General features: G+C 43.3%; 1 protein-coding gene across 4 annotated transcripts in view; it reads right to left on the reverse strand.

Moving 5' to 3' along the window:
- Positions 1-9,504: 9,504 nt before the first annotated feature.
- Positions 9,505-16,217, reverse strand: part of ZC3H12C (zinc finger CCCH-type containing 12C) — a 39,664-nt gene continuing 32,951 nt past the window's right edge. For all 4 annotated transcript variants that reach the window (XM_030953647.1, XM_030953638.1, XM_030953622.1 and 1 more), the window contains 3 exons: positions 13,863-14,097; positions 12,863-12,969; positions 9,505-12,114 (listed from right to left, as the gene is read on the reverse strand). In XM_030953647.1, the coding sequence (XP_030809507.1) occupies positions 10,715-12,114; positions 12,863-12,969; positions 13,863-14,097 (1,742 nt within the window). In that variant the 3' untranslated portion in view covers positions 9,505-10,714. The remainder of the gene's footprint in view (positions 12,115-12,862; positions 12,970-13,862; positions 14,098-16,217) is intronic.

Raw genomic sequence — 16,217 nt, forward strand, 5'->3', positions numbered from 1 at the left:
TTTTCCTTTTTCCCAAATCATTCTATAGATGTAGCCTTGTGCCAACCATGAGCAGCTTTGCCGCATGCCGTGTGCGCAGTTTCAGCATTAATTAAATTGCTTTGTCGCAGAGGAACCAAGGGAAGGTCATTTAATCAGGTATTAAATAAATGAACAAACAAACATAACATCATCCCTCTCTGCAGTTCCTGGAGCGCTCCTCGCCATCATGACCATGATGAGACCAGGGCAGAACACTGGGGGCAGCTCAGTACTGAGGATCACCATGGTCTGCACCTCCCAGAAAACCCAAAATGTTTAACTGGGTTTGAGCCCCAGCAGCTCTGTGCTTATAGGCACTCTGTGAACATGTGACTCATGCCAGAGTCCCCAACAACTGCTGGAGGTGGCTGCAGTGGGAGAGCAGGTAACAAAACACTGCCTGAGACAGGCAGTTCTGTCACTGAATTCAGTTCACTTTCTTTTCCCCCACCAGGGAAAACAGACTTTCTATTCCTGAAATTGGTTGAACATAAGTTAAAATCCAGGTTTCTGCATGCCTGAAAGTTTTGTAGAGCTGGATGAAACCCAAAAATTCCTTCTCCCAGGCACCCTGGCCAGACCCCAATGCAATGTTCCCCCTTTCAGGCCACTTCCCGAGGTTTGGAATGTTGAGTCACCCAAACCACCATTGCAGCTCTGGTTCCAGTGTGCAGTTGGGGATCTCTGTAAGGTGAGCCTGGCTGGTGTAAGGAACCTGCCTGGAGAACATTGCCAGCTCCTTATCCCCCACACTCCTCTTGCTTACGCTTCACCCAGCTCATGTAAATTAATAGCAGCGTTGAATTTCTGTCATATCTACCTGCTGCTCCTGGCAGTTCAGCTGGGAAAGAAAAAGCCTGACTGTTGCTATAGAGACCATCAGATGGAGTGGCTCCAGAACATCTTCTGCACCACTGCCACCGAGTGCTCACCCGTGTCCCAGCACCCGTCTGGCGGCCATGCTGGGAGTGGGACATCCCTGCTCCTCGAGCTACCCCTGTCCTGCCCTGCAGAACTCCAGGGAGGACTGATCTCTGGGTCTCCTACAAGCTGGATTTACGCAGGTCTTCCTCAGCATGAAGCTTCTCCCAAGCTCTCCTTGAACAGGCTTGTGGGTTGGACATGTCCCCAGGGATGGGCAGGGAAATGCAGGGCAGCAGCTCCTTCCTGGTGCTGGTTGTAGGACTGTGGGAGCCTGCTGGGAAGGCTGAGTGAGACAGGGTGTGTGACAAAGCTGGTTGGTGGAGGCAGCTTCAAGCCTTTCCGACACTTGTGCTACTGGCTCTGCCAGGCCAGGTGTCCCAGGAATGGGTGCTGAGGTTACTGAGCACAGGTCCTCTGCTGTGACACTGAGGAGCAGGGTGATGCTGGTGTTTAATGCATGTGCTCATAATGGGCCCAGGTCTGTGCCAGCTTTTTCTTCAACGTTACAGCAAAGGGGGCACTTTATGCACCAGAACACCAAATCTCTAAATGTCCCTTCCATTTCTTCAGCACAGAATGACCTCAAAGATCCTGTGAGGCTGGTGGATGCTGTCCAGAGCAGCCCAAGTCACACTTTTTCCTGCTTGGAAATGGTCTTTCAGGGAGCATCCCTGTGTGTTTGTACAGCAGCCTCTCCCTAGCTTCTCCAGGCAAGGTCATGCAGGTTGCCAAGTTCAGGTTTCAGCTCCAGGATGAGTGACAGAGCCCTTTCATCTCCAGTGTCACAACACTTCAACCTGCATCAGGGGCTGCTGTGATGCCTGCCAGGCTCACAGGCATTTTGTTAAAGCTTTTGCAAGAGAAACTTGTAAACTGGTGACAGGGTCTCCAGGCCTGCCCTGCAGGTGATGTAGACAGATCTCATGGGATTTAGAGAATTGACTGAATTGGAGAAACTCACGGTCCTTGATCAGCCTAAGGGAGAAAGCAGAGCTACAGAGGAGAAGCCTGAGGTGGTGGTAGGAGCACCATCCAAAGAGACCAGACCAGATTATACAAACACCAGCAGCTTGATGTTTTAAGGGGGAAAAAAAAGGGTGTATTTGGCATTCTTGAAGCAATCTGAAAAACTGAAATCCATCCTGTGCCAGCAAATCACCTATGAAGAAACCAGCAAGTTTAGGGACATGGCAAATCACAATTGTGGCTTTGTAACTCTTAATTATCCAGCACCCCAGTTTCTTCCAAAGTGAGGAATGAGTGTAAGCGTGGTAGTGGCTGTGAGGTCTCACTGAAGACAAGAGTTACAGCTGGAATATGGATGTTTAAAGCAGTTCATCGGTCAAGATCAGCCACAGCACTTCTACTGCCCTTCCCTCAGGGTTTAATGCTGCTGCTGCTGCTACTGCTGCTGAACACCCTGTGTGGAACAGAGTGGGTGATCTTTACAACGATTTGTGGCTGGAAGCCGGGCTCTGGGGGTGCTTGGCCCCCTTGCAGGAGAGAGAAGCATGATGGTCAGCCAGCATCCCACAGCTCAAGAGCTGGAGCCTCCTACAGCTGAGAGTCAGGGAAGTGAGCAGCTGTTTTTAGAAAATAGCTTCAGTGTGCCAAACAACTTAGTAACAGAGAATATAATATCAGATGATAATCTGTCCATTCCATTTTATACTGGTCTTACAGTCCGAACTCTGGACATGCCCCAGGCCCTGCTACCTCTCACTCTTTGCAGGGACAATGAGCTGATGGGTGTTGTTGGTTATCCACCATCTGCTCCTCAGCTTTCAGGAGTTACAGCTCTGAGCTTTGGAACAGCACAGTGCCAGCAGCACTGTCAGTTTCTTCTGCATCTAAAACTGATGATGGGGTTTTTCCTTTTCTTTTGCCCTTAGCAATGCCTTTGAGAGAATAGGGACTTGCCGGGAAAGCAAGACATCTTCTTAACTTGCTGGAGTGGAGGCTGCAGAGCAAGTGGAGCAGGACAGAGCATCATGAGCCGTGTAGGGCCTTGGGATAGCTCTGCTTAGCCTGGAAATGCAGCAGAAGCTATTCATAGCTCTGAGCCCATAGAGTGAACCCATCCTTTACTTGTGCTTTGAGGGATTTTTGCCCTCTGAAATTGCATTTTCTTGCCAGGTGAATAATATGGCTTTTAAAAGTAATAAGGAATTAAAGGAGATGTTATTTGATTTTCTCATCTACTGCAAATAGAAAATTTCTTGATCCATCATGTGGAGGCACAACAAAAATACTTTAGAGACTTTAAGCACCTGGCCAAAGGAACCAGCAGCTCTGGGCTGTGCAGATCAGCAGCCAAGGAAATCTCACCTTGGACCATGGATCCATCTCTTTCCATCACAGGTGTGATCATCCACTCAGATTCCTTTCTGCTGAAGCTCCAAGCACTGATTTAATGAAAAGTAGCTATGACAATTTAAACAGTGTAATTCAGAAAAAATTATGTGTTTCCATGTGGAGAATATAAGGGCTCAGCTGAGCTGGAGGTAATGGGAGCACCTGGGCCAGCACTGCCCCAGCCTGAATTCTGACAAGAAGGCAACAGAGGTACTCAGTGTCTAGCAGCAGATCAGAAAAATGCAATCTTTGCACTCACTAGAATAGTTCTTAATGATTCTATTCTATATTCTATTCTGCTCTATTTACACCTGCACTATCAAGAGCTAGGCCACACTAACAATTATGCAATGGAAGACAAATAAATATGGAGGAGTACCTAAGAGGAGACTGGGTACACTGGCACAATGTCTAAGCCCAAAATTTGCCACTATAAATGAGTGATTCTTGACCCCAGAGCCTTTTTCTTGGTAAGCAAAATGAAGGGAAAGAGCCTAGTAAGCACAAATTACTACATTAAAAATGAACTGATAATCATACATGTTTATGTATGGTTCCATGTGGCACTCTTCACTGTGTGACTCTTCACTGTCAATTAGAGAGATGTGTATTTGGTGGCTGGTCTGTTCAGAGGATAAGGAATTGGCTGGATTGGTGCAGCCAGAGGTTTGTGGTCAGTGTCCAGGGGGAGGCTGGTGATGGGTGGTGTCCCTCATGGCTCTGTCCTGGGACTGGTGCTCTTTAAGATCTTGACAGCACCCTCAGCAAGTTTGCATGTGGCACCACACTGGTTGGTACAGCTGACATACCTGGAGGATAGGAAGTCATCCAGAGGGAAGTTCAACAAGTCCAGGTGCAAGGTAGGTCAGAGCAACCTTAGACACGAGTACAGACCAGGAGAACTTACTGAAAGAAGCCCTGTGGAGATCTGGGGATTCTTGTGGATGAAAAGCTGGACACAAGTAAACAACGTGGCCTCATAGTCCAGAAAGCCACTTGTATCCTGCCTGTGGGCAGCAGGGCAAGGGAGGGGATCCTGCCCTTGTGAGAGCCCACCTGCAATGCTGCTGCATCCAGCTCTGGGGTCCTCAGCTCACCTGTATGAGCAGGTGCAGAGGGTCACAGAGGTGATCAGAGGGCTGGAGCACCTCCCCTGTGAAGACAGCCCAGAGAGTTGGGTTTGTTCAGCCTGGAGAAGAGAGGCTCCCAGGAGGCCTTACAGCACCATCTAGGATCTTAAGGAGGATTACAGAAAGGAGGGAATTGGACTCTTTGTATGGGCAGACAGGACAAGGGAAAATAGTTCTGAACTAAAAGAAAATAGGTTTAGAATAGATGTCAGGAAGAAATTCTTCACTGTGACAGTGGTGAGGCACTAGAACGGGTTGCCCAGGGAAGCTGTGGATGCTCCATCCCTGGTGATGTCCAAGGCCAGGCTGATCAGGTCCAGTGAAAGGTGTCTCTGCCCATGGCAAGGGGGTTGGGACTGGATGATCTCTGAGGTCCCTTCTGCACCAAACCTTTCTATGATTCTATTTCTGAAACTGTTCCAGTCTACTCGAAGTGAGCAGTTTTGTTGCAGGTTTTGTGCACGTAGGAACACAAAGCTGTCTATAACTCACTGCTAACTGCTCTAGAGATTTTTTTTATGAAACAAAACCAGCCCATCAATGAGGAAAATGAATCTTTATTTTTTTTCTCTAAAAGCAGAATCCATGTACATGGTTATTTGTATGGTTTAGAGGTGGTTTTAAGATGTGAATAGTCACATCACAGAAACAATACAGAACAACCAGTGAAGGAATGAAGAGCCAGTTTGACAATTGCTTTATCAAGTAGCCCAAACATTATTTTTAGCTAATGGTTTTGCCACAGTGGACTTCAGGACAATATTAAAATCTCACCTACTCAACACAAATACAGAGATAACGACTGGGAAAAGAGCTACAAAATACAATTATTGCTGCTGTATCTGCATTGCTTCCTCACAGGATACTCTACTGTATGCTGGGAAAGCAGTGCTTAAATTTCAGTTTTATTAAGAATGTCATTTAGATAAATAAAAAGCCATGAACCAGCCAATCTCACATGGTTAATTTATTTGAGACCAAAAGAAAATGGGTTGTTCTACAAAAAAAAAGCAGAGAGGTTTTGTTTTATAAGGCAAAGAGCAGATTGTTATACTTTGAAAAAGAGAGGATGGATGTGCTTAAACATCTAAGTAAATTTGGTTTGTAGGTGTTCCCAAAGACTGCAAAGGGCAATCCTGGCCGAATGACCTGTGAGCACCAGTGAGACTCCCCTGTACTTGGGAAGAGGTGGCTCTCAGCTGTGCTCCTCAAGGTCCCAGCCCAGCTGCACTTACACACACGCCAGTCTGACTCAGGTTCTCTCACACCACTGAACCAGCCCACACCTCTGCTTCTGCTGAAGTCGGGTGTAGGTGTTGGTGTTTGGGAGACTGGGCCCTCCCACAGCTACTGAGTGTGTGAGGGAACGAGAACTATTGCAATCATTTAGCTTAAAGGGTAGACAGAGCGATGAACACTCCAAGCACAAGTTATGACAACCCTTTAAGACCTGAAAAAGGAAGGTGGAAAATTATTTCAAACACACTGATAACTATGAACCACACATGGTATTTGGTGGTGCCTCTATAAACATCTGTGAGAGACTTGAAGTGCACCAGCACATTTCCCTGTACTGCAGGGCAAGGAAAACCCAGCACTCTGCAGGATGCTTCCCATGCAAATGTGCATTTCCCAGGTGATTGAGTGCCTAAGTCAGCAGCTTCTGATGAAGCCTTGAGAAATGTATTCTAGAACATCTGAAGATGAAATTTGAACATCTCTCATGTTACCGAGCAAACGGTTAGTTGGAAAAACCATTTAATATAAGCGATTCTAGGTTCAGTTACATGATTAGCCTAAACAATGTGCCCAAACATATTTAATTTGAACAAAATTCTTAAACTATGCCTCTCTAAAATTTACAAAGTATATAAAACATGTGATTTGACATTTATAAAACCTCAGCCCTTTTACAGAAAACAAAACAAGGCCATAGAATTTTAAATTTAAATCTATTGGTTTTTCTTCTCAGCAGTTTTAGTTCCTATGATAAAAAAACTTCAAACAAACAGCATTCCACCATGGCCTTATAATGCAAGGAATAAATTAGCAAGTCAAACTGTAAATAAAAATAAATAATTTCTAAGGATTTTTTTTAACGGTCTTTTTAATTGCACAGTATTTCAGTATTTTAAATTTTCAGTAGCAATGAAAAGTCAGTTGGGTATTTTTCTAAATGCTCCAGAGAGCAGGAAAGCATTGTGTCTCATTTTTCAAGCTTTACACATTGAAAATACCTTGGTCAAACCATCAACTGATAAAGCTGGTAAATGTTTTGGTAGTCTCTTACTGTGGCAAGACGCTGCAGTATCTCTCCCCCAAGGCATTTAGTCCTCCAGGTGCTCTCCCAGCTGGGGGAAACGCCCCCAGGGTCCCCTTCCAAGTGAGGTACTCTGGTTTACACTGGCAGCTTGGATATTTTTGGGAAGGTGTTCCCCATGAGCTACAACTTTCACAGCAGAAGTTCATCAACATCTCAGCTACATCCGCACCCGCCGAGGCTGCAGGAGTCTCCTTTGAGGGCTTCCCCAGCCCCACGTGCCTTCTCTTTCCGGGTGTCACACGAACACATCAGGCTTTTGGCTCTCCCCAGAGCTACTGTGCAATGCAGGACCAAGCTACAATTCAGACATACTGAAGAAAATGGGGCACCTGGGAAGGTATGATCTTACCTCAGACCATCAGCAGTATCTTAAACCCACTTGCCAAATATATGTGTATATATACAAATATATATATATATATATATTACACATATTTGAAAAAATAAAAAACAACAAAGTGATTAATACTGTCATAGCCTGGGTATATTTAGCTCAAAGTTAGTTATCTACAGGACATACTTAAAAACTCTTAAATATTTGCAACATGTTGTTGTATTGAAAACAGTTGTGAGGAGATGCCTAGTGTATGTGCATTAAAAATACTGTATATCTATATACTATTACTGATGCAGTTGTAACAGCTTGGGATTTTATCTAAAAATACAGAGTTTCTGCTAAGTATCAAAACAACTCTCAAGTATTGAAGACCAAGGGAAGTTTTGCCCTCTTCTTGGCTGAGGGACAGCTCTAACTTGAAGGTACTAAATCCTTCATTGCATCTCTGGCACTCAGCTGGGGCCAAGACAGCATCACTGAATTACCTCTGCTATTTAAGGATCATGGGGGGTTACAGCTCAGTTATTTGCATCACTTACATAGACAAAGGTAGTATTTGACCAGTATCACTGCATCCATGTTTGTTACTGGTGTATTCTTTAGAAGTTGTTAAATATACAGATTGATCTCATTATGGAGATATTCACACAAATTTTCTCCATCTGTTACCACAGCAAAACAAAAGGAAGTATCAAGGCAAACATTTTGTCCACAGTAAATTTCCTTTACCCAACATAAACAAGTCTAAGGCGAACTAGCACATCATTGCACAACATTAAAATCCACCATATTACTCCTGCTCTTGTATTTTTAAAGCATTTTCAGTGCTTGGGTGCAAAGCACAGAACCTATCACAAGAATTCCCTAGGGATCACCACCCTTTGAGGATTCAGTACTGCCCTGGCTGTGTGCAGAGGCAATGGACACTGGTAACTCAGGCCTGGGCAGCTCCTCACATGGATATCCCAGTGGCTAAGCCTGCTGAGCCCCTGCCCTAGGCCAGACTGTGACATGTGCATGGCAGGAGCAGCCTGGTGCCCACGCCACAGGAAAAACCACAAAACACTTCTATTACATATGCACGTTTCAGTTCATGCTTAAAGGAATTGAACTTTTGGCAGAAGTAAATACCTACATAGAAAATAAACGTAGAAACCCATTAAAACCACAAACACAATAACTGCATTATTAAAACAGCTGCATCTACACTATGGTGTAGTACTTCAGTGTAATTCAGTTTAACCAAATCTTAGCATACAACTAAGATGAGACCCATTTCCCAGTCCAAACCTCAGCGTCAGCGGTGCATCAATCTCTACATTAAAACATGCTCTACGGATGGCAACCAACCAAATCCAGGGAAAAACTGTTGCCACAGGTGAAGAGGTCTTCTCCCTGAACAGACAACGCAGGACAGATGGTGTAGAGCCCCTCTGGCCATGCCATGGGGACAGGCAATGGCAGAACCTGCAGCACTGCGGCAGTGGAAGCTGCAGGAGCACCAGGTCCTGAATTGGTTTGCTGAACATGGTTCAGATTATTGGATATGTCTATAGCACAATGCTCTTTAGAAGCATTTACTGTATACCCAAACCCTACTTGCTGCAACACACGGTGTCACACAAGTAGTGAAAATGTCTTCGTATTCAAAGGTGCTTGGACATCATTTTCAGGCAGCATTTTACCTTTATTTTAGTGAGTTCCCACTACAAAGATTTTAGAAAGAAGAAGATGCCAATAGTCTATTTTCTCGTTTTAGTATGTGAAATTGAGACAGACACCTAAAACAAATACCTACTTTTACTTGCCTAAATCTATTCTATGTCTGAAATCTCTAATTTTTAAATAAGGGATAAAATGTTGCCCAAAAAACTAGTTATAATTTTACATTTGTGTTTCTAATCTACAAATCGAAATAGTTCTCAGTTAAAAAGATACAATTTGTATCAACAGTAAAAGGTACTTTCTGGTTCTTCAGGGCCTTACTTAAAACTCCAGCAAGTGTACCAAAATTATCAGCTGTAACAGTGTAAACGAGTGACATTTTTTTAACACTGAACATCATTGCAATGGATGGAAACCTAAAACTGTCAGCAACTGATCATGTCATGGAAGTACATCTGACATCAATTGCAAAAACTATTTCTATTTTTCATACATATATATATAAAAGCTTAAGAGGTGCTAGTAAAACCCATGACTTTAAACCAGAAATATCCCTTACTAATGCTAAAACAGACTTGGCTTGTCTGTTTCTAAAACTACACTATTTGTGGCAAGAATCAGGCCTACACAATGCAAAAAGCAAAAAACTAACTCCAGGAACACATATGGTATCTTCTCTCCCCACAACCCTCCCCTCCCCAACCAAAAAAAAAAAAAAAAAAAGTTTAAGTTATTATTTTGAGCTACAATATCATTACCATAGTGCAGATAATAAATGTTGCATATCCTGAACACACAAAACCTTTTCAGGCCAGCCTTGATAAATAGCAAGAAAAATCAAACAGTATCTTAAATACAAAACTTGCATTGAGATAATTAAATTCATTTAAAAACAGGTAAATACTTTATGAAAAGCATATTTTATCCAGTACAGTTGTGCAGCAATACAAAAGAAAAACATATAAAACAACTAAACAGGGCCCTACGATTTCAGGTCCCCATCTACTGACCAGAGATACACAGAGCTGGGTAACAACACACGGGAACTGAAACAGGGCAGCCTAGCTTGGGGGGGTTCTGAACATTTGCAGTTTCTCTTAGCTCCCAAGGGGGCTGCAAATTCTCAGTACCTCTGAAAATCAGGCAATAAGGCTTTTAACATATCCATAAATAAGTAAAAAAAAAAATCTTTTCCTCCTCTGTTTGCATCTGATCTTACTAATTGACTGCATCAACAAAAACATGTAACTATTTAGGCAAAACAAAGAAAGCAACAAAAAGTGCCATACTATAAATTACCAATATATTGTTACCCATTTCACTGTTAACTGGTAACTTGGTTATTTGTTACAAAAAATGAAGTCAGTGCTGTAGGAAATCTTTGTTTTCTACAACCAGGTGATTACAGCACAAAAAAGCTCACAAAAACAAACAAACATACATCAGACATACTCGTGGCAGTTTAAAAAGTTTAGAAACTTGGCTTGAAAATTGGCTTGAAAATTCCCTGCCAGAAGTAGCAAAATCCTCATTCTGCAGGTTAATATCTGACAGCCCAAGGATAAGCATCCAGCAAGTTAAAAAACGAAACTAAAAATCCCAACAAAATGTAACAATGATAAGAAAGTGCTGCATATAAACCCCTGATGCACCAAAGATTATAACCAGAGACCACAGATTTTTTTTAATATCTATATATATATATATTAATTTAAACTGGAACATCCTCCAGATGTGAAAATAGCCATTTAAAAATTTTCAAACTAGAACACAAAACGTATCTGGTACTTCCAATGCATGGGGCTATACATACAGACTCCATGATACAGTATTTCACATAAACGGATTACTATATAACCTCCTTGCTGAGAAGGAGATCCCAAATGCTATTGTAGCAAACCTCCCTCAGCCTTAGAGCTGAGCTGAAAACTACGAGACACCACAAAGATGCATCATCTCTCAATAACCTAGCTGAGACTTCTCCACTAAGATGGCAGCAGCGAGCTGCTGAGCATCCGTCACGTGAGGGTTCTTCTTCATCACCATCCTCACAAGATCGGGGGGAAAGATGTTGCAGAGGTTAATGTAAACCTTCTCCCGGGTGTCTTGGAGCCTTGGGGGGTCTTGCGGGGGGATTCCACAGTAAGGGACGCGCCAGGGCTGCTCCTGCTGCTCGGGAAGGCTCTGGAAGGCGAACTGCTCATAGCATGGCTGCGTGGGGTTGCTGGGCAAGGAGTACGTCTGGCGGTAGCCGTAGGCATCCATGCCGTAACTCTGCCTATCCCAGCCTCCCAGCCCTTCCTGGCCAGAGTAAGGCTTCCTGTGTCTTAAGGGGGAGTTTTCGTACAAGCGCGAGTCTGAGACGCTGTCTATCCTCGTGGACACCAGGGCTCTCCCCAGGTGCAGTGCCTTCGAATGAGACGAGCTCTGAGGCGCAGAGTACTCGTTGGGACAGCTGGAACGAGCACCGACTGCTGGGTGCTGCAGATGCACAGCCATGTACGGAATGGGAGATTTGTGGTGGTGCTTTGGTTCTTCGTGGCTGTAGCTCTGCACTCGAGCCAGGGGCTCATGGTAGCTCTGCAGGAAGGGCTGAGTGTTAAGGCGGCCATGGGCGTGCATGTGCTGGCACTTCAAGTTCTCCTCCAGCTGTGGGTCAGGAGAACTCATGTAGGAGCGGTCGCTGTAACCCACATAGGAATCACTGCTGCCACAGCTGACGCTCCCCTCGCTGCTGCAGTCGGAAGCTACAGAGCTAATCCGATAATCTGTGTCCAGGGAGAAGCGCCTCTCGGGACTACGCGGTCCCGAAATGCTGAGATTTGAATATGCACTCAGCATAGAGTAATACCCTACATCCACCGGAGACTCACATTTTGGATACTGGTCATAAGGCATTGGTGTTCCATGATTTTTGGTTGCCATCATCACTGTAGGATACTGTCCCTGTGGTCTTTGATCCTGAGGTGGGAAGTGAACTCCGGATGGAAGGCCGTTAGTTAAAGGTGCAGTACTTTGGGGTTTTCCAGCAGAGGAACTTGGTATGCTAACTAAAGAAGGTACAGACCTGGTTTCCAATTTGTTTTTGGTGGGAAGCTTTTCCTCCAAGTCCTGATAGACTTGAGTCCTTATACTAGGATCTGATTGCCTCTTTGGAGCAGCGCGCTTCAGCTCTGAAGTGCCCTCGTTTTTAGTGCTACAGGGAACGCTATTGCTTTTTACCAGTCCTCCTTCACTTGTAGTTTTGGCAGCTGTGCTTCTAGACATGGCACGGAGTTCATCAGCTACGGATCGCTGAGGCTGATTTCCTCTTTCTGGATGATAGTATTTGCATTTGTGTCCATAGGTACATTTCTTCCCTATTAATACAAACATAATCATATTTTAAAATCTTCAAACAAAATCTGTTAGCCATCAAATAACAGAAATGCCCCTCTTTGAAGTTTTACTGTTGATTTGAAAGATCTTGCAAACAAGATTGGTTTTGTGCAACACAGGGTGTGCTCTATGGGCTCCTCTCCTGTTTTGTGGGGAAAAAAAGAGGCAGTGGCAGTGCCCTGCAGCTAGTGCTCTGGGAATGCAGACCAACACTACCAATCACGTTTTGAGCTGGATGTGGCACTGCCAGGGAGGCTGTACCTGCTGTGTTGAGCCAAGACAAAATACAGGGAGAAAATTTAATTGGGAAGTCCCACAGCCATAAGGCCAGCAGGTTTCAGCTCAGTCAAGATGCCTGTAGGAATGCTCAGCAGCTAAACTTCAGATAACTCAATTAATTCTCTGGAAGAAAACCTCCGTATTTCATGACACTAGAAAAGGGCTTCTGGAACCTGCAGAATTTAGGTACTGATTTGGATTTATTCTAATGAATGATTAATTAAGTTGCTCCTTTAGTTCAACTAGTAGACAGAAATGTTTATTAAGTAGCATGTGAAAAAATCACTTCAGTTTCCACCATCAGCTCAGCATTTCAACCCATCTCAGGCTAAGACAACAATGTTAAAACCAATGTTAAAGTGTTTTAAACAGTTTTGGCAGTGTTAAAATAAAGCAGGATCTTGGTCCCCAGTCCCAATACATAAAAATTGATGGGTTAAATCAAATTACCATATGGACATGGTTGCTTCTTATGTTCTGGCACAATAGGCTTCTTCCTAAGAAAATTGTCCAGACTTGGACCATGGCGGCCAAGAGGATCATCAGGAGGCATAAATCTACAAAGAAAGAATAAAGTACCATGGAAGCAAACAAGCCTTTTCATACTTGTCATGCAATGACCCAGAATCTCATAACTGTGCTACACCATAACCTGCCATCCTGTAGTTTTTAAATCCAGAAACCTCAAGAGCAGTTTTGGAAAGCCACCTTTCTGCTGCAGGTACTGCCTTAGAGGTGGGTCACAGGAACAGACTGTGTGGACACCTCCAGACTGCTAAGGACACCTTTGGTCCAGCTAAGCTGATGTTTTGTGGCAAAGCAGGGCTGCAAATAACCCATCCCAAATTCAAAAGTAAGGGCTGCAATACAGACCACCATTTCTTAAAACGCCACTACTAGCTTTGCAAAACTGTGCTGACAGCCTAGGATTCTTGCATCAGCATTCAGGCACCTCAACACAAGCGCCTGCTTAGGGGAGCACTGAGTCCCTCCCACTACACAAAGCCACCAGCAGTAACTGCGCTTGATCTGTAGGCTGGGGTACAGTTACTATAGATGGATCTAATCAGACAACTGAACTACAGACCCCCTGAAGTTCATTCCAATTTGGGTTCTTCTATGACTCTAGGACTTAGGAGTCTAACCACAGGCACTCAGAAATGTTGGTTGAGTATATCGACAGAGCTGGAATATTACATCATAGCATACATCAAATATACATTGGCATACACCAAAGAGGAAAAAACAGCAAAAAAAGACATAAAAATGTTGCTACAAAACCAGTTTCAAGTACTTCTAATCAGAAGACCAAATTTATGATTGACTATTTTTCCTGTTTTCCTACATATACCTAATGATTTGGGTGTAAGATAAAAAAAATTTGTACAAATCATCAAACTGTCCTTTCCTCAATTATTTCAGTGGCACATGTAAAGACAGAATGACTTACTTGTCATTAACAAAAGAATACATCAACAAGCGTTCATCTATGAACTTCTTCCATTCTGGCTTTTCATTAGCTAGATCCCTGTAGTTATCATTGGAGACAATGATGCCATCTGACTCGAAGGCCAACTTCACTATGAATCGGTCATCGTAGCACACCACCCTTCTCCCCTGCACGCGCCGGGACGGAGTGAACACGAGAATCTTCTCCTTCTCCAATTTACGTAAGATTTCTTGATCTACACGGAATAAAAATCAAAAGCCAAACAAGAAAGAAAAAAGTTTGTTTAGCCTCTAAAGATATTAGACACGAGGAAGAAAACCCAAGCATTTAGGACTTAAAATGTCTTATATGTTATAGCCCACATATGATATCTGAACTTACAGTCAGAAGTCAGCTGCCAATACTTTCAAGAAACCCTGAAAATCAAAGCCTCCTGCTCCACACCATTTCTCTAAGACTAACACAGGGGACCTTGTTCATGTTCCTGCAGCTCAAAAGAAGAGCCATTTTATCAAAATGCTTGTGCAAAACTCCTCAGGCTAAAGGGGTCATTTTAAACACCACTGAATACAAAGACTATACCCAAGTACAGCTATGGTTTTCCCATAATTGAAATCCTTGGTAGAACCCAGCAAGAAACATCTTTTGAAAGAATTCCAGTAGCTCATATTAATGGGACAGTCTCATGAAAGTCTCTGCCCATCAGCAGAAGGGGGTACCCACAAGGACTAGAAAACCCACATTCTGTACAAGCACTCAGGTTCTCCACAAATATTAACAGCATTCCCCAGAAAGGCATCTGATGTAATTTTGTAACCAACAGCAAAAATGGTGGCGGTTTGTTTTAGTTTGGTTTTTTTGTTAACACCAGTAATAGTTTAGATTGTATCTTTCCTTGGATGGTTTACACGTGTATATTTAAGTACTTATCAAAGCCAGACAGATTTCTCTTCAATCCTTCTAAATAAGCATATTTAGCATTTTGTGTACTTCCTTCTTGTTCTACACAATCTGTCACTCACATATCCTAAAAGTATTTCATTTTCCCTTTTTTCTGTGTAGAACCTGAAGTTCCCAAGGAGCTTTGAAAGACGGTCCTCAGGCTACGAAGGAAGTTGTACCCCGTACTGGGGCACCTACCCCTTATGTTGATTCTCCTACCTATCACTCTCCTTGGAGCAGACAAACTAGGAAACAAAAATATACAAATAAACTAGGCAACATCTGAAACAGCAGAAGATGCTTGCATAGTGAATATGAGTCATGGCTATTAGCAATGGTTAAGATCTCAACTCAAGTGTTTTGTAGCATAAGAAACTTGACAGGGAACATGTTCCGTCTGGGAAAAAAAATTCCAACAGGGAGAAATACAGCATTAATATTACATATAAGCAAATATCTGATACAAGCATTTATTTGCTTAGTAGAAAAAGCACAAGATTTTAAATGAAATACAACCTTTTTGTAGTCAACCCCCCACAATGAGTGAGAGTGAGATGGAAGGTGATTGTTTTTTTCCCAGCTAACAAAGAATAGAAAAATTCTGCCATGTGATTACTGGTGGGCACTGGTAAGAAAGATGAGGCTGTTGTTCAGTCCAAGAGGCTTCTGGACTGACAGTCTAGAATGCTGACAGTCTAGAACCATCCCCATATTACTCATCTAGAGCTTTTTCAAAACTCCAGCTGGCTGTGTATTTTAGGTGTGTATCTCTGGAAACAGTGTGTCAGCACCAGGTATTTTACAAGCCTGGTAGCACACACGCTTCCTGCATCCTTAGAGGAAAACAGAATATGCAATATTTTTACAGAAGATACAATAACCTGCTCTGATCTTCCTCCCATTTTCAAGGTCCATGATGACACACAGAAAACTGATTTCTAGGTCAATTCCAGCCTTGCTGCTTTCTTGAAACACCTTTTGGGGCATTTACCCCTACACACACTTCAAGCAGATGTCACAATTAGAAGTGGTCAAATTTTTATTTCTTAGCCAATGCTCTTCTCACACCCCAAACACCAGTACAGCAAAAGAGAATGGCTTCAAGAGGAAGGCTCCACACTGCCAGTGCTGACAGGGTAACAGCAGCTTTCCAGATGTTTCCTTGTGTTAACATGCTATATTCTAGTAGCAATCAAGCAAATGGAATGAAGTGTTGAGAGGATCTTTCCAGATATTTGAAAATGCACATGGCAGTCAAAACATGCTTCTGTATGCTTTTAGAAGCTACGACTATTAGTCTCCAAAGCTTCCCCTCCTTTAAAGGTAGCTGTGTTGCCCCCTACTGCTAAAATAAACAAACCCCTCCTCCTCTCTAACTTCTAGGGGTTTTTTAACCCGCAATTCCTTTCTATT

Source organism: Camarhynchus parvulus, chromosome 1, assembly GCF_901933205.1.
Source record: "Camarhynchus parvulus chromosome 1, STF_HiC, whole genome shotgun sequence".
NCBI classification, from domain to species: Eukaryota; Metazoa; Chordata; class Aves; order Passeriformes; family Thraupidae; genus Camarhynchus; species Camarhynchus parvulus.